This window comes from Pipistrellus kuhlii, unplaced genomic scaffold, assembly GCF_014108245.1.
Source record: "Pipistrellus kuhlii isolate mPipKuh1 unplaced genomic scaffold, mPipKuh1.p scaffold_m20_p_3, whole genome shotgun sequence".
Classification (NCBI taxonomy): domain Eukaryota; kingdom Metazoa; phylum Chordata; class Mammalia; order Chiroptera; family Vespertilionidae; genus Pipistrellus; species Pipistrellus kuhlii.
Window position 1 is genome coordinate 100503376 of NW_023425529.1, and position 24706 is coordinate 100528081.

The window sequence follows — 24706 nt, forward strand, 5'->3', positions numbered from 1 at the left end:
TATATGAGCAAGTCTATTAATTAAATTTCCAAAAGATACTTCAAATTTGTCCACTTCTTCAATCCTGGTAGCACTATTTGTTAGTCTGACACCATCATCTTCATTAGGATTACTGAAACCTCAGTTTGACATCTCTGTTCTAGTCTTGACCCTCTAAAATCCATTTGCCACATTTCAAGCTATGCCTAAACCTCTTCAGTTACATCTCAACAGCCTTACCACATCTTAGAAACCCCTTCCTGGAATGACCCTTGCCTTGAGGAATGACCCTCAAGTTCTATGTAGGTTAGCACAAAACACACAATTAAATAGCTGTTGTCTGACTAAAAATAGCTCTCCAGCAATATGTCTTGCTGTCTTTTGCATCTTTGCTTTTACACTAAATTATGCCCTTGGACCAGAATTTTATTCCTCTTTTTTGAAATTTCATATAGCTATGTCATAATCCTCTCTCAATTATTAACCAAGATGGCATTATGTTTGGGTATGCTTCTTTTTTTTAGAAATCTCTTTCTTTGTAGACTATTTTTTAAAGCAGTTTTAAGTTGATAGCAAACTTGAGAAGATAGATTTCTCAGCCCACAAATCCTTCCCCCATAAGTTATCACCATCTACCATTTGTTAGAAATGATGAACCTACATTAATACAGCATTATCACTGAAAGTCCATGCTTTACATTAGGGTTCATTCTTGGTACTGTATATTCTACGGGTTTAACAAATGTATGACATGTATCCAATATTACAGCATCATATGGAGTAGGTTCACTGCTCTAAAAATCCTCTCTGTGACCCTAGTGACCGCTGATCTATTATTGTCTCTACACTTTTGCTTTTCCAGAATGTCATATAGTTCAAATCATACAGTATATTAGCCTTTTTAAATTGGCTTCTTTCATTTAGTAATATGCAATTAAGTTTCTTCTTTGTCTTTCTATGGCTTGAAAACTCATTTCTTTTTAGAACTAGATAATAAATATTCCATTTTCTGGATGTATCATATAAATGAATGGGTGTTTATTTATCTATTAATTATTGAAGTGCATCTTGACATCTAAGTTTTGGCAATTATGAACAAAGTGGATATAAACATCTGCATGCAGGTTTTTATGTAGATGTTTTTAACTTCTTTGGGTAGATAGAAGCATGGCTGTTGGACTGTATAGTAAGAGTATATTTACTTTTGTAAGAAACCGCCAGACTGTCTTTCAAAGTGGCTGTATATTTTGCATTCCCACCAGCAACAAATGAAAGTACAGTTGTTCCACATCCTTACCAGCATTTGGTGTTGTCAAGTGTTCTGGATTTTGAAAATTCTAATAAGTATATAGTGGTATCTTATTGTTGTTTTAATTAGCATTTCCCTGATGATATGCAGAGCATTTTCTCATAAGTTTATTTCCCATCTGTATATCTTCTTTGGTGAGGTATCTGTTAGGTCTTTGGTCCATTTTAAAATCAGATGGTTTGTATTCTTATTGTTGAATTTTAAGACTTCATATTATATTTTAAGATAATAGCATTTCATCAGATATATCTTTTGGAAATATTTTCTCACAGTCTTTGGTTTGTATTCTCATTCTCTTGATATCCTCTTTCATAAAGCAAACATTTTACATTTTAATGAAGTCCAATTTAGCACTTTTTTTCTTTCATGGCTCATATGTTTGGTATTGTACTTAAAAAGTCATCATCATATCCAAGGTCATGGAGATTTTCTCCTATGTTATTTTCTAGGAGTTTTATAGTTTTTCATTTCATATTTATGTCTGTGATCCTCTTTCAGTTAATTTTTGTGCTGTTATAAAGTCTATGTCTAGATTTTTCACATGTGGATGGATGTCCAGTTGGTACAGCGTCATTTGTCAAAAAGACTATCATATCATACCCTGATAACCCAACCATTAGGATAATGCATTCTTCTAGATGAGATTAAGTGCCGTACCTTAGGCTTGCATTAATATCTATACAACCCCAATCACACCCTTGTATTATTGTATGTGCCAGTTTAATGTTTGTCTTGTTCACTTCTCTATTCCCAGTTCTTATAATAGTGTTTGTAATGTAGGAGGTACTGAATAGACATTTGCTGTACTAATGTATACATGATCTGTATATTTATAGCTAGTCATGCTTCAATTATTATTCCAAAATCATCTTTATTAGAGGAAAAATCTGTATGAAAATAGAAGCATACTCTACAATAGCACAAAAATATTATGGAGAGCATTTTGAAGGTTTAGTTGGATTTAAATTTAAACAAAATTAAACTACTTTCTGTAATTCCAACTTCTTTCCTAAAATAAAACAAAGTAAACCCCAAGTGCTACCACTGAACAATAAAACACCAAAAGCTAGCCGAAACCAGTTTGGCTCAATGGATAGAGCGTCGGCTTGGGGACTGAAAGGTCCCGGGTTCGATTCCAGTCAAGGGCATGTACCTTGGTTGCGGGCATATCCCCAGTAGGGGCTGTGCAAGAGGCAGTTGATCAATGACTCTCTCTCATCAATGTTTCTAACTCTCTATCTCTCTCCCTTCCTCTCTGTAAAAAATCAATAAAATATATTTAAAAAAAAAACAACACACCAAAAGCTAAAAAACCTTTGATAATAGCAAATTCTCCATCCTCTTTTTGTCTAAGACAATATTATAATATTAATTGTTAAAAATGCAATTCTGTTAACTCTTCAGAGTTACTGATGACAAAATAATTTTTGTTTTTGACTTCATAGTTGAAAGAAACTAGTAAAGTGAGCATAAATGTGAATTGAGAGTTTCTATAACTAATACGACAATGAGTTAAGTAGCCTGTGAAAAGTTTTTTTTTCTAGTTTTCATCATTTGAAGATGGGTAATAATTATTATCAATTCTTACAATAATAAAGTTTTATAAGAACTATGGTGTGTTGTAATATAAAATTATTTATGTTATTAAAAAAACTAATTATTTGTTGCACCTTTTGCTTTGCAGTGAGTAGAATATTTATTTAAAATTTTAGTTATATTATTATGACTAAAAATAATTTAAAGATGGAATATCTAAATGAGAGATATTCATTAAGATTCACTGTTATAACAACAGAGGTTATTTTTTAGACTATAAAACTTGATTTAAAAAAGCAATAATACTAAACTTATTTAGTTTAAGTTACTCTTAAAATGGATTTCTATACCATACATAAACTTATTTTCAAGGAATATGTTATAAAATATTCTTTTATAATACCACTTCCTTGATAAAATTTTATAAATAGTAAGCATTATTTATCAACTTAAGTTAATTTGGTTTGAAATACAAATAAATAGATTATGCCAAATATGCAGTTATTATTTCCCAAAGATTATACTATATCATAGAAGAAACTCAACTTGCAAAGGATATAGGTCTTTAACTGATAGAAGCTGTACATGTCAAAATGATGACAGTTACATTTGTCTTAATGTATATTGTGCCAGTAAAGTTTAGGAAAATCATAGTGAACAACTGTTTATAATAAAGAGAAAATACAATAATGGGCTCAAACATAACTTTACTTACAGCATCATTTTAATAATGTATATATAAATTCCTAATCAGACTGTTATACTTCCTATATTTAACATCATTCACATTTTCAGCTGGATACCAGATAGCACAGCATGTTCAGATAAAACTGTTTCACATGAGCTGAGATAGGCGGAGAGAGTCCACATGGAGCATAACACTGAAACCAGATGGAGTGGCAGATGGGACTGCAGACAGGGTTCACTTGATCTATGTAAAACAACTTTACTACTTAGTGAGATATGGCTCCAATCTCACAAAAAAAAAAACCTTCTGAAGTTTGTCCCTTTATTTCATACATGCTCATGCCAGAATAAATATTTTCAACATTTTAAATTTTGTTCCTTTAAAGTTTCTTTGGTAAATTATTTAATTAAAATATTTTCCTACACATTTTTTGACCAGATGGCAGGAAATATCAGTTACCCAGTGGAATACAATGTGCAGTGGAATAAAAATTGTAAAATTAATTACCTTCCTTCATTGATGAGTTCAATAAATGCAAGTCCTGCATTCTTCTGAATAGAATTTTGCCATTCCTAAAAGGAGAAACCAAACCAAGTGTCATAAAAATGAGCATGTAAAGCAAAGTAACATCTTGTTTAAGGATCATGTTGGTGCTGTTAAAATAACTTCCATGTGTGATGATATTTCTAAAACTTAAAAAAAAATAAAAAATGTTACTCTGCTACTCAGTTTAAAAGGTGCTATCGAATTCCCACTAAATTTCAGGCTTGATGCCCACTGAAATAGAAAGTGAGATCATAGGTACAGATCACAAATTCTCAGCACAAAGTGTCCTTCCTTCCAAAACAAATCAAATGCCTAGTGGCTGTATAAGGGTTAGAAATATTGGAATATAGTCCCTGATATAGAAAATTTTCAATGAGGTTATAAAATAAAAATTAGAAATATAAACAACATATTTAGATTAGTTTGTAAATGAAATGTTATAGTTATGTATGTAGTCCAAATAACTGAAAAGCATAAAAAATGTATATAAATTCTTTTAATAGTAAATAAATTCTTTTAAAACCTATAAAATAAATATTTAATATTAAAACTAAATCCAAATGTTATACTCTTCCTATGACATATTTAGAATATGCTTTAAATAATTTTTGGTTATTGGTTTATCCCAGTAATTTTAATTTTGGGAGTCTTTTTTAAATGTAGGTGGTAAATTACAATTTTTGGATTATAACTATATCCACTTCAATAGTACTATAAGTAAATAATTCCCTAGTATATTTTATATATAAAAAGTCCTTATTGGTCACTTACGTCACTCATCTATAGATTTATTTTTCTCTGTGAGTTAACAATTAAAATGCTGGCCTCACATACCTTAAGTGATCAGCTCCCTGCCTATGAATTCAGCTCCACAAAAAGAACAGTCTTTATGAAAACCCTTAACTTTATTCCTGATCACATGCTCCTCTGAAGCTTATACACATTCTGTGAATAAATGTGGTCCCCAAAAGTAGGTGTTTGGTATGTAAATATTCTCTGCTCTAAGTAAATTTAGGAAGAATTATAAAAGAACAAACCGCTATCCCACATTTCCCCAAGAGAAAATCAACAACTTGGGAAAAGTTATGTGGTAGCATGGGGTCAGTAATTATTTTATAAAGAAAAAAAGATACCTAAATGATGTATTTTTTAGCAAAATGTTTTAGCCTCAACAACCTTTAACTAAAGTTTATCAAAATGATAAGATCATTACTGTATTTTACAGAGCTTATTAAAACCTTTCAAATAATTTCTGTTGAAAAATTATAGGAAACTTTTTCCTACATTTTAACAAAATGACTTATTACCACCCTAGCCAGTTTGGCTCAGTGGATAGAGCATTGGCCTGCAAAGTGAAAGGTCCCAGGTTCAATTGCAGTCAAGGGTACATGCCCAGGTTGTGGGCTCGATCCCCAGTGGGGGACTTGCAGGAGGCAGCTGATCCATGATTCTCTCTCATCATGGATGTTTTTATCTCTCTCTCCCTTTTTCTTCCTCTCTAAAATCGATAAAAATATATCTAAAAAAATGGCTTACTACTATCCTCTTAAATATTTTACATATACCATTATATAGCCTATAATTACTGCAAACAAATAAACCACAATGTGCCATTTTATCAGGAATAGTTGACATTTACTGTGATATTAACTTAAAGAAAGAACTGATTTTTATGTAACAAGAATCATGTCACTCAGAAGAGTAGATTCTTGCAGACAATTTCTTATAGACAATTTTCTCTATGATGCTGCTTGTACATCAAGGCTCTTTATCAGTATAAACTTCTAATATGAATAGAATTTTTAAAGAGGATATTTCACAATGTACATTCAGGTATTACATATGCACCCCAAATTATACTGTCTAAAAAATCACAGAATAAAATGTTTTTTAAAACTCTGTTCAGATCAAACAAAACATATGGGCAAGGCACCATCAGACCATGAGATGCTTATCTGCAATATTTTATAGAGGAACTAGAGGCCCAGTGCACAAATTCCTGCACCAGTGGGATCGGTATGAAACCAACTCTCTGACATCTCCTGAGGGGTCCTGGATTGTGAGAGGGCATAGGCCAGGTCGAGGAACCCCACCAGAGGATGAAGGGTAGGGAGGAATATGGGAGGTTGGCCAGCCAGGTAGGGGTCAAGGGAGGACTCCAGGGTGTGTCCAGTCCCTCTCACTCAGTCCTGATGGACTGGAGTCCAGCAAAGAGCTAACCTATCGGTCAGAGCACCTATCCCCTGGTGGTCAGTGCACATCATAGCAACTGGTCAACTGGTCAACTGCCTGCTCCCTGGTGGTCAGTACAAATCATAGTAAACAGTTAAGTGACCTTAGCATATCATTAGCATATGACCCTCTGATTGATTGAATGGACAACTGGACGACTGGTCACTTAGCATATTAGGCTTCTATTACATAGAATAGTAGAATTAAATCTGAGCTAAGCTAAAGATATAGTTTATATGATGAAAAAGCCAATGAAAGCATATGATTGCAACACAACATCCAAGAAATTAGTGTTTTAGAAAAGTAATTTGTCATTTCTGAGTGAGGGAAATAGTAGGGAGTTGTTTTATAGGCCCTTTCAGAAGAGAGACAATAAACTCCAATTATGAACTGGGAAACAAAAATTAAGAGATATCATAAAGAAGAGATGCCAGGACTGAATGAGAAATTAGATTTAAGGGTTAAAGTAGAAGAGTGAGTTAAATAAGATTATTAAGTTTTTAACATGAATGGCAGAGGGAATAGTAATATTCTTATGAAAATACTAAAGAATGGTACACATTGGGAAAAATAAGGATGTCTTCAGTTTATATTTGTTGAATTTAGAATGATGATAGAATATAAAAAATGAATTTGGAATTCTTTAGATAGAAATATTGACTAAGGCACAGGATTAGGCAAGTCTCCAAAGAAGAATAAACAGAAAGAAGATAAAAAAAAAATTCAAGCTGATTCTTGGGAACCATTCACATATTTAAGATGGGGAAAAAAGAGTAGTTGAATGGGACAAGAAAAGATCTTCCAGAATTTAAGAAGAAAAGAAGAATACTATAATATTATTTAAAATAAAATAATCCATTATATATATTGGCTCAGAGAAAAAGATACAAGACCATTTAATCATTAATATAATTCTCTTTTTATAATGGTTAAAAAGTTAAATTATATTTGAATTTGTAAAATTCACATATAGTAAACCACAAACAAAAATAAATATGAAAACAAAACTACAAAAAACAAAACATGTCATTCTAAGGAAGTGAAGGAAAAGAAAAGCTCTCTGGAGCTGGAGCTGGTGTTGGCAAGGCTGGCTCCAGCTCAGAATAGTAGTGTTAGAATTGGTTCTAGTTCTGGGCTCACTCTAATCTTGGCACTGACGCTAAATCTGGTGTGAGAATTGGCAATGGAGATGATGCTATCTCTGGAGCTGACACTGGCTCTGGAGCTGGAGTTGATAATAAGTTTGGAGCTGATAAAACAGTTCATATTGGAGTTGGCTGTAGCTCTATAGTTGGCTCTAGCTCTGTCTCTGGAGCTCATGCAGAGTTTGCTCTAGCTCCTAAATTCAATCTAGATCTGATTTTGGAATTGGCCCTAGCCCTAAAGGTGCTACTGCAGATGGTGCTTGTTAATGAAGGAATTACTTCTATCTCTGGAGTTGGCTCTAGTGCTACAGCTAGTTCTAGACCTGGCTCTAGTTCTAGAGCTGGCACTGTCTTTAGTTCTCAAGCCAGAGCAGGTCCCAGAGTTACATGAAGCTCGAGCTTTTGTGAGATCTGGCTAGTCCTAGCTGTACAGTGCTGGAGCTTGTGTCTAAGTTACTAATATCACTTTTGAAGTCATTACCTACAATCTTTCTGGCAACCTGATATGAAAGACAGAGATCAAGAAAAGAGTAGAAGGATACAAGGAATAATAAAAACAACAAAATACAAGAAAGGAAACCTGAAAAGGAAAGACTGAAGAAACAGAAAAAATAACACTGTAATTATAGAGGTGATATGCAAAGTTACTGCAATTATAAAAAATAAAACTAAAGCTTTAAAAACAAAGTTTAAAACAACTCCCAGAAAACAGAAAGATGATAAGATTAAAAGATGCAAGGAAAACAAAAGTGATAAAGAAAAGTAGATTATGTTCTGCTGAAAGGCCAATATCCACTGAGTAGCAACTATCCCCTGATTAGGGAAGATGAATGAGAGGAAATTATCAAAGAAATTTCAAAATTTCCCCAAGAATTAAATATATGACATGAAATCTCCAGTAAGGCTAATCATCATGAAATTTTAGGACACCAGGGTTAAGGAAAAGGCTAATAGGAAAAAAAAAAAAAAAAAAATTAAAGAATCAAGGATTAGAAAGACACTAGAATTCTCAATACCAAAACAAAAAGATAGAAGGAAAGAAAATAATACCTTCAAAATTATTAAAAGCAGCTGAAACCGGTTTGGCTCAATGGATAGAGCGTCAGCTTGGGGACTGAGGGGTCCCGGGTTCGATTCCGGTCAAGGGCATGTACCTTGGTTGCGGGCATATCCCCAGTAGGGGGTGTGCAAGAGGCAGCTGATTGATGACTCTCTCATCGATGTTTCTGACTATCTCTCTCTTCCTCTCTGTACAAAATCAATAAAATATATATTTTTTAAAAATTATTAAAAGTAGTCCTAGCTGTACAGTGCTGGAGCTTGTGTCTAAGCTACTAATATCACTTTTGAAGTCATTACCTACAGTCCTTCTGGCAACCTGATATGAAAGACAGAGATCAAGACAAGAGTAGAAGGATACAAGGAATAATAACAAAATACAAGAAAGGAAACCTGAAAAGGAAAGACTGAAGAAACAGAAAAAATAACACTGTAATTATAGAGGTGATATGTAAAGTTACTGCAATTAACATGAAATTTGTGGACTGAGGGGGTTGGGGGGAGGGGGGGAGAGTGTCCCTCAGCCCAGCCTGCACCCTCTCCAATCTGGGACCACTCGGGGTATATCCAATTGCCCGACATCTCACAATCCGGGACTGCTGGCTCCCAACTGCTTGCCTGCCTGTCAGCCTGATCATCCCCTAACCACTCCCCTGCCAGCCTGCTCAGCACATAACTGCTCCCCTGCTGGCCCAATCACCCCCAACTGCTCTCCTTTGCCCACCGGATCGCCCCCAACTGCCCTCTCGTGCAGGCCTGGTTGCCCCCAACTGCCCTCCCCTGCAGGCCTGGTTCCCTGCCCCTCGACTATCCTCCCCTACATGGCTGGTGCCCCACAACTGCCCCCCCTGCAAGCCTCGTTGCCACCAACTGCCCCCCTCTGCTGGCCAGGCCACCCCTAACTGCCCTCCCCTGCAGGCCTGGTCTCTCCCAACTCCCCTCCCCTGCTGGCCTGATCACCCCAACTGCCCTCTCCTGCTGGCCATCTTGTGGTGGCCATCTTGTGTTCACATGGGGGTGGCATCTTTGACCACATGGGGGCAGCCATCTTGTGTATTGGCGTGATGGTCAATTTGCATATTACCTCTTTATTATATATGATACTGATTTATAACATGGGAAAGGGAAGAATGCAAAGTAGCTGTCTCAACTAAATGTGCATCTGAGGTGAAGTAAGATTCTGATTTTTGTATTGCTTTGTTATATCTTTAAACTATCTACACAAATTTTAAAATTATTTCAAAATTAAACTTTTTCTTTTGTAATAGTGTAACAAAACTATTACAAAATAACAGTTTCTTAAAGAATCAGGAAACTTTTATAGCATGCAGACAAGTCAAGAAGGAAATAGTTAATTTTATCAGATTACAAAGAAGTTTTGAATATGGAAGACTTATCAAAAATTATATAATATATGGAAATTTATTATTGCAATGCCTGTATTTTTTTTATCTAGAATTGATTTTTATGGATTAGCAGCCAATAAAATTTTAATTTGTTCAAGGAGAATGCCACTGACAGGCTTTGTATTTGAGTTAATTATCCTCCTCAAAGGCCTGAAGTCAGAGTTGCTATTTTCTCCAAGTTTCCTACCTTAAAACGAGGGCTGAGGTCTCCTTGCTCAAGAGAAATTTCCTGAACCTTTCTGTGCTGGTGGGACTGTGTCCTTTTTCATTTACTATCTAAATTTTGCAGATTAGGCATTAAAAACCTATCATTACTTTTGCTTTTATATTGTTAATTTTTCCACACGTGAAAAATGTTAGGTCTGATGAGGACGAAGGAGAGATCCTGGGATTTGGTATCTAAAATTCAATAGATGAAAGCCTGATTGAACTGGGTTGACGAATGAAAGGTAATTAAAGAAAAGAGAATAGTAGCTAGAAATATACTCTTTCAAAAAATTTTGCAGTGCAAGTTAAGAAAAAATTTGGTAGGAGTTTGAAAGATAGCTTCTTGTTTTTATGATGAAGAGAAAAATGTGGTTTTTATATCCTATATTCTATTATAATTTTGGTTTTTATCATCTGCTGAAACCAAGCCATATTAAGTAATACTCAATAAATATAATTAATGACTTATTGGGTAAGCTGCATTCACATGCAATTCCCCATTGTTATTATTACAGACTAGAGGCCCAGTGCATGAATTTGTGCACTACTGGGATCCCTTGGCGTGGCCTGCGAGATCAGGCCGAAACTGGCTCTCCTATATCCCCTGAGGGGTCCTAAATTGCCAGAGTGTGCAATCAGGCCTACGGATCCCACTGGTGCACAATTGGGGCTGGGAAGGGGTGTGGGAGGTTGGCCAGCTGGGGAGGGACTGCAGGAGGGCTTCAAGGCATGTCCAGCCCCTCTCACTCAGTCCCAATGGGTCAGAGCCAAGAAGCAAGCTAACACACTGGTTGGAGTGTCTGCCCCCTGCTGGTCAGTGCACACCATAGCGACTGGTCCACTGTTTGACTCCTGGGGGTCAGTGCACATCATTGTGAGCAGTGAGTGTAGCAGCCTTAGCATATCATTAGCATATTACACTTTGATTGGTAAAATGGATGACCAGACGACTGGACATTTAGCATATCAGGCTTTTATTATATAAGATATAAAGCTATGTGACGGGTAATGCAATCTTTTAAAATATACACAACCCATAGACACAGACAATAGTGGACCTAGGGAGGGGATGGGAGTGGGAAGGAGGAGGTCAATGGGGAAAAAGTAGGGGACATCTGTAATACTATAAAAATGAAGATAATTTTTAAAAAATGTCCTTGTTAAAGATACTCCTAACTAACTTTACACAGAGTTTCTTCTGTGAAAGCACATACCAAGTGGATTCTTTTCCTGTGAAGACATGAAAAAGCAATGCTGATTACAAAAAGAAAAACTCTCCTGTCTCCCCCCCCCCTCTCCCCTGCCCCTTTCTTTCCCTCTCTCTTTCTGTCTGACATTTTCTGTTCTTCTCCAAACATTTACAGGAAATGTAAGATGCTGCTTATCTACCTACCACTTCTGCTACCTCTGATTGTCCCAATCTTCTGTCTTCAGACATGAGTAAATCTCAGATACAGGATTTTCAAACAACATACACTGAAATACAAATTTTCCAATATAGGAGTTCAACACTAATTTGCTTACTGGTATTTTCCATATGTCTGCAAATTCAGTTTACTCTTTATATGTTTTATGTGCACATAATATGATTAGATGTTAGGTACTTCATCTTTGAACAAAGAACCATATTTTACTCATCTGTGATAACTGTAGGAGCAGAAGAAATAGATAATATAATTTTCAGAGACTATACTACAGCATTAAAGCAGCAAGACTTTAATTCTAGAAGGTTAGTGATACTGGATGGAAAACAAAGAAAAATATCCTATGTCTAAAATTTAATGAATATTATACTCCCTGGTACAGTTTTTTCAACTTCTATCACTTATTTGCTTGACAAACATGAATATGTTTTTCTGTGACACGGAAACCTCCTGAGTTATGCATTAATATGCGATGGCTGGAACTACAGGACTAACTCTGCAGGCCTCGTCCCAAGGAGGAGCCAAAGCGTATTCTGCCTAATATTAGAGTGTAATTTAGTTTTTGAGTGTTTTTTTTTTTAAGTTTCTCATCAACTATAATAACCAATTTACACAATTTCAATTTGTCAAGGCCAGCTCTGTTAAAATATGAACAATTGTATACATGCATATAAGTATTACAACCAATGGACATAAAACTCTGGGGAGGGAGGGTATGTATGGGAGGGAGGGGTGCAAAAAAAATCAATAAAAATATATTAAAAAATAAAATAAATAAATAAAAATAAAATAAAATATGAACAATTCGCAAGGTCACAAAAATGGTGCCAATTGCCTTTCCTTAAGAAAGAGGTTTGTGAAAGCTTCTGTTTTTGAAAGTGTTATAGGAGATATGAAAATCTCAGGCAGGAGAGAAACTAATGCCCTGGACAAACTCATCCCCCTAGTGTCTAAGAGGAAAAAAAAAAGCCAAGTAATTTAATTCATGATTATAAGCAATAAAAGAATACAATTAAATATAAATTTAAAATGTAAGTACAAAGAATGTTTGTGCTTATGGGGGGCTGTATGGGTTACATTTGTATCAGCCTTTCAACCCCTCTCTGTTACCCACTGTGTCCCAGGGTGATGCTTCAGCAGAGGAGCGGGAGAAATGAGGATTTAAGCCACACAGTAGCAATAAAACTAAATTTTAAACATGAGTTTTCACCAGTTGTTTTCTGAGAGTTAGCATAAGACATTTACTTAAGTCTTTAATTATTTTGATGAATTTTAAACAAATTTATTTCACATGGCAAAAAGAAAATACAAGTTTATTTCTTTCAACTAATGAGGAAAATACTAAATGAGAAAGACAAAAAAGGAGGACAAAATATTACTCACAAGTATATTTTCCCCACAGAAAATGTCAGGATTGATTGTGTTTTTTAAATCTTGTTTAAAGATTTATGAATGACAGTTGTGAAAGTAGTACGACTTTTGGGGGGCATTTAGATGAAAATCCAATCTCTCTACATCCTTGGTAAAATATGGTACACAGAATTGTGCAGTCAACAAAAATTATTAAGTGCAAAGGAAAAAAAAGTGGGATGGGAAAAAAGGAACTAGCACATTCTTCAGTTATCCCAAGCTATAGATGATTTTTTTTATTCCTTATTCCTGTGGAAAAGGGCAATACTAAAAGTTCATGCTGGCTAAGTAATAAATCTTTAAGTGTGTCAATGAAATAACTTTAAAACTTTGGAAATGGGAAATAGGATCAACCTAGAATCATTATTTCTTCAGCACTTAATATTTTGTATTTTTATTAATCAGAGAACATTTCTTCTTAAATATAATTATTTATATTTTGTAGTGATCTACTTACACATATGTCTCCCCAATAGATCATAAACTCCTTAATAAAAGGAAGGATCTTATTTTATTTAACTATGTATACCCGCTAATTAGCAAGTGACTGGCATACTGTATATTCTCAGTTATTTTTATTGTTGAATAATTTAATCCTCACAAATCTATGAAATCACTTAAATCTGTGGTTCCCAATTTTGCCTGAACAAAAGAATCGACAGGGGAGTTGTTAAAATGTACCAATTATATCAGAAAAATATCTAAGAATAGGGCCCAGAATCAGTATTATTTTAAAGCTTCCCTAATAATTTTAATGTTAAGGTAATGTTCAAAACCACTGATCTAGGTCATTTCTCCTCCTAGACAAGCCTGCACTCATAAAATCTCAAAGTACCTCTAGGTAATATAGTTGTCACAAAGTGATGTGTATATTTTCGTAAAAATTGTTCAATTAAACTTCTTTTGTAAAATAGTATACTATTGTATTATAATTACATAAAAATTTATGGCATAATTATTAAAATACACACATCTCTAAACTAAGGCCACTTTTAAGATCCTTTGAAGCTCTAACATGTTATTTCATTATGATAAATGGTATTTTTGTAAGACTGAATGTGTTAACTTATAATGAATGTATTAAAATGTGAGTAATGAATTAGGTTAGGCAATGATTATATTTTTTGGCACTGAAGCAATTTTGGTTTTGTATTCTTAAATGCACATCATTGTGATTCTAGGAGTTTCAAAAATAATTTGGGAAAATACTGAAAAGGGAGAAATGTAAAACTTTGTGACAACAAAAGTACAAATAATAGAGGAGTTTTGAATATTTATTTGCTGTTGTTCCTCAGGTATAAAGTACCATGAGAATTAACAAATGGGATAGCTACACAGGGAATGAAAATTTTAATTACCGTCGAACTTGCTAACAATTCTCTTAAATGTAGGCTTAGAGGAATTACTTAAAACAATGAAAAGGCATACAGGAGAATGTATACAAGGAGATAAAAATAATTGATTGTCATTTCAATAAAGATAACTGCTTGGTAATGACAGCAAAAAAGTATTATTTAAAAATCTTATCTACAAATCATTCCAAAAAGTCTTCTGCCATTTCCGAACACACACACACACACACACACACACACACACACACACACTCACCCCACTATTAAAGAAAATGAACAGCCATAAAAAAAGATAGGTTACACATAGGCATTGAATTCTTATCTTCACAAGGAAACTGGGTTTAAATGTCTGCAGAGAACTGCCAAGGCTTTAGACAGTTTTGTCACAATTCTTTAACTCTTCTACATGGATGCATAAAATTTCCTAAAGATGAAGGACTTTTTCAGAGAATTGAATATCAAGTTAAGGATCCTTTGAAACGAAAAACTTTGAAGACAAATAAGTTCCAGAAGGATAACAATGAAATCCCGATGTTCTCCTAACAATCATGTTATGGTAGTTAGTCGACCTAGTGGAAATCTCAGATACAGGATGAAATATCTTTTTCCCTAAAGTTTTTTCTCTCTATGGCAGCTAATGCACATTTCTCATTCCCTTTTGTTTTGTATAAAATTAAAAAAAAATTAGTATCCTTGGAGACTCAAATCATGTTAAAATTTTTCAAAATATTAAAAAATATTTCAAGGTAAAAATAAAAGGTAAAATTGACATCTTAAGTCTTCTGGAACTCCAGAACTGGTTTTTTATTTCCTGTATCCTAATGTCTGCTTATCTTAAACTGCCTCTAAAATAAGTAGATATGTTCTGCAAAATTTTTTATAATCAGTGCTCATTTAAACTAGCAAGCTTATAAATTCTGTGAAATAAGTTAGAAAAGTTAGTAAGTACATGGGTTAAAGCAAAAATGTATTATGTAGAAAAACAGATGAGTAATGCTCTCTAGATAGATAGACAGATAGACATATAAAATAAACTAAGAACATACTTAAGTATTCAAAGTATCTTTCCTCATCTTTTTAAAATTTTAAATCTTTATTGTTGCGAGTATTACAGATGCCCTTCTTTTTTACTCCCATTGCCTTCTCCACCCAGACTTTCACCACCCTATTGTCTGTGTCCATAAGTAATGCATATCTATATTGATAAAAGTGTAATGTGCTAATTAGACTGAACAGCCGAATGACCTTCCAGAGGAAGTCAATGCTGTGAGGGTAGAGGCAAGTTGCCCCGGCTGTGAGGGCCAAGCCCTTGCATGAATTTTGTGCATCAGGCCTCTAGTATGCATGTAAGATCTTTCACTAATCTCTTACCGCCCCCCACCCCAATTCTCCTTTCCCTCTGAGATTTGTCAGTCTGTTCCATGTTTTAATGCCTCTGATTCTATTTTATTCACCAGTTTATTTTGTTCATTAGACTCCTTGTTTATTTTGATTTTTAGATTCAACTGTTGATAGATATGTATATTGCCATTTTATTGTTCATATTTTTAATCTTTTTTTCTTCTTATTCTTTCTGTTCTTAAAAAATATCCTTCAACATTTCATGTAATACTGGTTTGGTGGCGATGAACTCCTTTAGCTTTTTCTTGTCTGTGAGCCTCTTTATCTGACCTTCAATTCTAAATGATAGCTTTTCTGGGTAATCTTGGTTGTAGGTTCTTGCTATTCATCATTTTGAATATTTCTTGTCACTTCTTTATGGCCCGCAAAGTTTCTGTTGAGAAATCAGCTGACAGTCGTATGGGTCTCCCTTACAAGTAACTACTACTCTCTTGCTGCTTTTAAGATTCTGTGTTTAACCCTTGACATTTTAATTATAATGTCTTGGTGTGTGGGCCTCTTTGTGTTCCACTTGTTTAGGAATCTCTGCGCTTTCTAGACTTGTAAGTTTATTTCTTTCACAGGTAGGGGAAGTTTTATATTATTATTTCTTCAAATAGGTTTTTCAATATCTTGCTCTCTCTCTTTTCCTTCTGGCACCCCCATAATGCTAATGTTGGTAGACTTGAAGCTGTCCCAGAGGCTTCTTATGCTACTATCTTCATATATTTGGGTTCTTTTTCCTTTTTTATCTTCTTATTGGGTGTGTTTTTTTGCTTCCTCATTTTCCAAATTGTTGACTTGATTCTCAGAATCTTCTACTCTACTGTTGAATCCCTATAAATTATTCTTTATTTCAGTTAGTATAAGCTTAATTTCCGACTGTTACTTTTTCATGTCTTCAACATTCTCACTATGGTAAGATCCTTGAAAATCTCACTAAGTCCCTTGAGTAACTTTATAACTAGGGTTTTGAACTCCTGGTTATTCAACTATGCACACAAATGTCATTCAGGAATTCTGTATGCAGTAGTTTGCTTGCTTCTATCTTTTCATTTGTGACATGTCTCTTTGTCTCTGAATTTTGGCTATTTCCCTGTGTTTGTTTCTATGTATTAGATTGAGCTGCTAAGTCTCCTGGAGTTGTTAAGTATGGCCTTGTATATTAGGTGTCCTGCAGGGCCCAGTGGCTCAGCCTCCCCAGTCAGCTGAGCTGGGCAGTCTAGGTGCACCCTTGTGTGCATAGTTGTGTTATAGTTGAGGCTTGACTACTTTTGGTGTCACCTCCTGGCCAATTGGCTGTGCAGACCAGCTGCGACTATAGTAGGAACCCCTATGGAGCAGTACTTGCTTTAGTGGGGCTTTGGTGCTCACTGAGTCTGCTCCTTGATTGTGTCACTTATGGATTTATACAGTTGTAATCTGGTATTGTCTGAAGCTGTCTATCAGATACTTTGGGTATAGGGCTTCCAGGCAGGACCTACAGAGAGATCTGCACATGACTGCTATTTCTATTGGGTTTGGAAGAGCCCAGGTGAGGTCCAGCTATAAAGCAAAGGAGGCTGGTACCTTGTTTGAGAGATTTTAGGAAAGTCTGAAGACTAAGCCAGTAGTGCATTCATATGGATAAGCTGCTGCAAACAGCTTGGGCAGGATTGCAAATTGGATGAAGCAGGGTCTCAGGGAATCCCAGTTCAGAGGAAACTGTGAGCCAGGCTGATGAAAACTCAGCCATGGCTCCAGTCAGCCCAGGTCTCTATCATCATCTATGTCACTCAATCACAATCCCTGCAGGTTTTTACAGCCCAAAGTTACAGGGACTTCTCTTCCCAGCTCTGGAAACCTGGGCTGGGGGTCTAGTGTGGGGATGAGTACCCTGACTCCTCAGAGGCAGCCTCCACAGAGATTATCTCCCTCCCAATTAAAAAAAAACACAAAACCTGGTGGGTGTCAGACCAGCCCATCCATCACTTCTACTTCTCCTATCAGTCTCAATGTGCTTTTGTCTTTACTTCTTTAATTGTAGGACTTACATTCAGCCAGATTTCAGGTGGTTTTGAATGACGATTGTTCTGTATATTAGTTGTAAATTCGATGTGGTTGTGGGAGGTGGTGAGTAAATGCTTTTACTTCTCCCCCCATCATGGTTTTTCTCTCTTATTTTTATTGTTTGTTTTTTTTTGAACATCTTACTAAAAGCATGATAAGAAAAACTGAATGTAAAAGATGAATAATCAATTATAAGTTCAAAAATATTACTGATATGAAAGTCAATAATAGAAAAACCATTAGGAAATATGCAAATATATCTAGTTACTAAAAGAAAACTTGGCATATCATATAAATATAAAAAGTATTCCTAGGCCCTAGCTTAGTGCATAGAGTCTCTTCCCATATACTGAGGAGTACCTGCTTTGATTCCAGTCAAGGACATGTACCTCAGTTGCAGGTTCTATCTTTGGCCCTGGTAGGCAACCAATCAATGTGTCTTTCTCATATACATGTTTCTCTCTATCTATCTCTCACCCTCTCTTCCATTCTCTCTAAAAAAATCAATGGAAAAATATCCTCGGGTGAGGATTAATAACAACAGCAACAACAACAAAAAGGATTTCCAGGATCTCAGTAGATTACTAAATTATGCAAATAAATTTAAAACACAGATACACACACACACACACACACACACACACACACATATATTTATATATATATATTAAGTAGGATACCAAAGCACAGGAATAACAATAACAAAAACAAATAAATTGGACGTTATTAAAATTAAAAACTTTTGTGTAAAAAAACTACATCAAGAAAATGAAAATAACCCACAGAATGGGAGACAATCTCTTCATATCATATACTTGATAAAGGTTTAATAATTAGGATAAATTAAAAACATTTACAAGTCAACAATAAAAACCCAATTTAAAAATTGGGAAATAACTGGAATAGACAGTTCTCCAAATAAAACATTCATATGGCCAATACATTACAAGATGCAACATTAGTCTTATGAAAATACACATCAAAACCAGAATACATCACTTCACACTTACTAGGATGACTAAAATAAAAAACAACAGCAATCCCAATTTAAAATAGAAAAAAAAAAGCGGTAAGTGTTGGAGATGATATGAAACAATTGGAAAGCATGTCCATTCCTTATGAAGATGTAAAATGGGGCAATGGTTGTGGAAGACTGGTTAGCATATCCTTGAAAAGTTAAACATAGAATTAGCACACGATTCAGAAATTCCATTCCTAGGCATAAGCCTAAAAAAATTGAAAATATAAACTCAAATAAGATCCTTGTAAACCAATGTTAATAGCAGCATTATTTACAATGGTCAAAAAATAAAAATAGCCTGTGTCTATCAAAAGATTAATGGATATATAAAATACAGAACTTTACAAAGAATAGAATATCATTCAACCATAAAAGGAATGAAGTTCTGATACATGTTATAGAAATTAACCTTGAAAATATTATGTTAAGAAAAATAAACCAGACACAAAGGACAAATACGGTATAATTTCATTTTTATCAAATACTGATAATAGGCAAATCATAGAGAAAATGTGAATTAGAGAATTTCGGGGAGAGACATATAGAGAATAACTGCTTGGTGGGTACAGAGTTTTTGTTTGGGGTGTTAAAATTTCTGAAAATAAATAATGGTGGTGATTATATAACATTGTGAATGTAATTAATGCCATTGAATTAATGCCACTTAAAAGTGGTTAAGGACTAGCCAGTTTTGCTCGTGGTTAGAGTGTCAGCCATGGACTGAAGGGTTGTGAATTTAATTCTTGTCAAGGGCACTTACCTCAGTTGCAAGACTCAAGGTCTGGTATGTAAGGAATCCATGTATCTCTCTAATACTGATGTTTCTTTCTCTCTCTCTCTCTCTCTCTCTCTCTTTCTCATAATCCCTTACACTCTCTCTAAAAATCAATAGAAAAATTATCCTCAGGTGATTAACAACAACAACAACAACAAAAATGGTTAGAATGGCACTTAAAAAAAAATCTTTTACCACAATTAAAAAAAATCAAATAATATTGAGGACTGTTTTTCTTTTACTCATGAATTAACTCAATAAGTAATTAATAAATATCTATACTATGTGCTGAACATTGTTCTAGGAGTGGATGACACAATAATGAGCAAAACAGAAGACATTGTCAACAGAAAAAAAAAAACTGTTATGGTGTAAATGTGTAGCATAATTAAAAAAAAAAATCTATAAAATGACCTTGGAAGACTCAAGGTTTTTGTGCTATCCTTAACTTGTTTTTCCTTTTGGATAGTTTTAAATAAACATTCTATGAAAATGCCCTCAATAAATGTTAAATGAATATGGTGACAAGACTATATAATACTTATTTTCTTTATTTGCTGAATAGAATGGTTTAAAAAGAAAAGATATATTGGATATGATACTTATTCTAAAAGAAATTCTAATGTCGCCGAGACCGGTTTGGCTCAATGGATAGAGCGTCAGCTTGGGGACTGAAGGGTCCCGGGTTCGATTCTGATCAAGGGCATGTACCTTGGTTGCGGGCATATCCCCAGTAGGGGGTGTGCAAGAGGCAGCTGATCGATGACTCTCTCTCATCGATGTTTCTAACTCTCTATCTCTCTCCCTTCCTCTCTGTACAAAATCAATAAAATATATTTTAAAAAAAAGAAAAGAAATTCCAATGTAATGAATAAGAAAATCATGTCTTTATCATCTATAAGGTTATCCAATTAAAACATGTAAATATGTACAAGTACATATATTTACTATCTAGATATACGTACTTTTAAAATATATATATATTTTGTTGATTTTTCACAGAGAGGAAGAGAGAGGGATAGAGAGTTAGAAACATCGATGAGAGAGAATCATCAATCAGCTGCCTCTTGCACACCCCCTCCTGGGGATGTGCCCGCAACCAAGGTACATGCCCTTGACCAGAATCGAACCCCGGACCTTTCAGTCCTCAGACCAATGCTCTGTCCACTGAGCCAAACCAGATCCAGCGAGATATATGTACTTTAAATGCTAGAGTGAATGATGGAGTGAGTAGAACCATCCTATATAATAAAAGCTCAGTATGCCAAAGACCAAATGGCAAAACAACCGAACAACCAAACAACCAGTCCCTGGGACATGTGCTGACCACTAGGGGGCACACATGGAACATGGCAGGTGTTGGTAGTAGACAGCAGAGCGCAGAACATGGTGGGTGTCTGCCATGGCGGGATGGTGGAGCAGGTGAGCGGGGGCCAGTCGCTGTCATTGGAGTGAGCCTCTGGTTGTTACTGAAAATGCTTTGCTCCCTGAGCCGCAGTCCCGCCCCATGCTTGCACCTGCTGATAGTGCTGGTCCGGCCCATACCCGCTGCTGGTGCCAGAGCCACCGCCGGAGCCTACCCTGATCACTCAGCACCCTCAGTGGGTGTGAGCTGCAGCTGCTGGCCCCAATTGCCCCTGAGGGCTTCTCCACCTCCCCATGCTCCTGAGGGGTGATCCAGACAGCAGCTGCTTCTCGCACCCACTAATGGTGTCAGTCCCCTTCACACCCGCTGCTGGTGTGGGCCCTAACAACTCTGTGCCATCAGCAGGTGTGAGCAGGGCCAGCACTGTAAGCACATGGGAGCAGTGGTGGCAGGAGTGGGGCTGCCAGCAGACAGGGGACCAGGGTCATGGTGGGAGGAGCCAGGTGGGGGCCCAGAGGATGGGCCAAGACCTGTCCCTGTGCCCACTGCAGCCTCACAGCCCACAGTTCCTTTCAAGTTGCACAAATTCGGGCCCTGGGCCCTTAATATAATAATAAACCAGAGAAGCTTCATGAAAAAAAAAAAGTTTGAAATAACTGGGAAGACATTAAGTAATAGGAATGATCCTGTATTTTGATAGAGGTGGTAAATATATCAATATAATGAAATTGCATTGATCTCTAGATGCACACACAAATTAATTTCAAAATATCAAAAGCTGAATAATGTCTGAAGTCTAGTTAACAGTATTTTACCAATATCAATATTTGAAAAATAAATAAACACTGCCTTTAAAATTATTCAAAATGTATGTATACATTTGGGACACCCCATAGAAACATTGTTTACACTATTTTTAAAAGTTGTTATAATGTACCCAAATAATTTATATAATATAAATGTGGAAAAATAAAATTGAGGGGAAACAAAACAAAATAGCTGGAAAGAAGGAAAGGGGAGGTTATTGTGGCAAAGTATAGGTCAGGGAGGTAGTCTGTCAGTGATGCAGGGAAATCTAAACCTTTAGAATATGCTACATTCCTCCTTTACCACAGAAACTATAGAACACTTTAGGATTAACCTACAAGTGGCCAAGGCTTACTGATTTATTTTTGTCCCAATTTTAGTAGAATTATGAGAATTCAGACATTAGAATAGGACTGTCAGTTCTTATTTTTATATTTAACCCTTGTCATACAGATGAACTCAGAACTACTGCTCATCCTTCATTTTCCTTCCCTGTTTAAACTTTGGGTTGAATATGAACTAATTAATATACAAGAATGAAAGTGTTAGATCACATACATTGTAGGTTGCTTAGAAAAATATTTTATAACATAAAAGTGACTGACTCAAAATTTATTATACCTCTTAACTTCTACAGTTGAAGTAAACAAAATCAACAATAGAAGACCTCAAGTAAATGGTAAAAAGTAATTTGAATTTTATGCTTTTTACATCTTTGATTAAATTTTCATAGAGGGATGCTGTAGCTAATAAATAGCTGAGTCTACCATCCTATTAGATTTGTTCAGTAAGCATTCTCCCTAAGATACAATAAATAGAATTTTTCTGATTATTTAATACTTATAACCTCTTTTTTTCCATCCAAAAATGTCTATATTTTCTTATATAATATCTAATAATTTAAAATCATTATTATGACCCAAATTGAAAATGATATTTATTCATCACTACATTTTCAATCTTCAGCTTAACTTTTATTTATACTTTGGGATGATACAAACTTTATGGCAATAGAGATGATACAATCATTGCAACTCCAAAATTTTAAATGCCCATTGTGTTCCTTTAACTTTGATATGATATTATACCACAGGTGAGAGTTGGGGGTCAGGCATCTTCCAGAGAAAAAAGCAGGAACCTGTTAGATATTCAGGAATGAAACTTAATCTTCATTCCTTCTAAAAATAAAGGCATAACTATGAAGGTAAAACCCACAAAACACTCAATACTATTCACAGTTAGAAATTTCTTATCAACTTCAATTCTGTCCTACTAATACACTACAATATTTTATACTAAAAACTAGAGGCCTGGTGCACATGATGGGGGTGGGGTCCCTCAGCCTGGCCTATTCCCTCTCCAATCTGGAACACTTAAACCAGCAGTCGGACATCCCTCCTATAATCCGTGACTGCTGGCTCCTAACTGCTCACCTGCCTGCCTGCCTGATGGCCCCTTACCCCTCTGCCTGCCTGCCTGATTGCCCCTAATCGCCTTTGCCTTCCTGCCTGATCGCCCCTAACCACCTTTACCTTCCTGCCTGATCACCCCTAACCACCTCTGCCTTAGCCCCGCCATTGTAGCTTTGTCCAGAGGGACATTGGAAGACATCTGGTCTATCCAGTAGATGAACACTAGACTCATTAAGAAAAAGAAGAATATATTAATAAATCTTTATTAAATATCATTATGCTAAAAAGTCACAAAATAATTACATAATTAAATGTAATATAATTTCTTTCAAAAAAATGTACTTTATTGATTTTTTACGGAGAGGAAGAGAGAGGGATAGTTAGAAACATCGATGAGAGAGAAACATCAATCAGCTTCATCCTGTACACTCCCCAATGGGGATGTGCCCGCAACCAAGGTACATGTCCTTGACTGGAATTGAACCTGGGACCCTTCATTCCACAGGCCGACGCTCTATCCACTAATCCAAACTGGTTAGAGCAGTGATATATCTTCTTCATGATAAATAGGACTTACTTCCAAAGATGCTTTAAAAAATACTCTAGTCCTTGCCGAAACCGGTTTGGCTCAGTGGCTAGAGCGTCGGCCTGCGGACTCAAGGGTCCTGGGTTTGATTCTGGTCAAGGGCATGTACCTTGGTTGTGGGCACATCCCCAGTAGGGGGTGTGCAAGAGGCAGCTGATCGATGATTCTCTCTCATCGATGTTTCTAACTCTCTATCCCTCTCTCTTCCTCTCTGTAAAAAATCAATAAAATGTATTTAAAAAAATACTCTAGTCCATCCCTAGTTTTCTTACACTCATAATCTTATTATATACCCCCCAAATCTTTTCAATACTGAGTACTCATGAGTGAATAGTCCTTAATAGACCATCATATTCATCTTATCTGTGTCTTTGTACTTCAATGTTAGATTTATTGTAATTAGATGAGAAGTATGACTTTCTGTTTCACACCATCTGACTTAACTGTATCATATTGAAGAAAAATGAAAAATTTAAATGTTCAAAGGCTAAATCATTTGAAAAAGGAAGAGTGCTCTTTAGTTGTGGTTCATTTTTAAGTGCTGGGTTATGGCCTTCATCACATCAGTGAAGTCACTAAAATCCTTTTTTAAGTATATAAAGTATTTAGAAAAGAAGAAAGGCAAACAAAGCCACAAAATAATTCATGTTAACTTCATACACAGATCCTAGGGAGACTTGCAATGCTGACTTCTGCTTTATGTCACATATCCATGTTTGAGTTTTTAATGAGACTAAAAATAATTTATTAAGCTTACATTTGCTTAATCAGTGCTTCAAGTCAGCAAGTACTTAAATACTGAGAGACATTATTTTTACATAAAAGTTCCTCAACTTATAAAACATTTTCTATTGACAGTAAGGCATAGAAAAATGCTAATGACATCTGTTAAGCTTTACTTATGAAAAGTTAAAGAAATCCTATGGGATAACATCACTCCATTTTTCTTGGAGTACCTCTGATGGAGACTTCCTAAAAAAGTCTGGAAATAATTAGAAACTATTACAGTAACTAGAA

General features: G+C 35.4%; 1 protein-coding gene across 6 annotated transcripts in view; it reads right to left on the minus strand.

Annotated features, from left to right (window-relative positions):
- NBEA (neurobeachin) overlaps window positions 1-24706 on the minus strand; it is a 798235-nt gene that overhangs the window by 396923 nt on the left and 376606 nt on the right. For all 6 annotated transcript variants that reach the window (XM_036455167.2, XM_036455161.2, XM_036455163.2 and 3 more), the window contains one exon: window positions 4020-4084. In XM_036455167.2, coding sequence (XP_036311060.1) covers window positions 4020-4084 — 65 coding nt within the window. The remainder of the gene's footprint in view (window positions 1-4019; window positions 4085-24706) is intronic.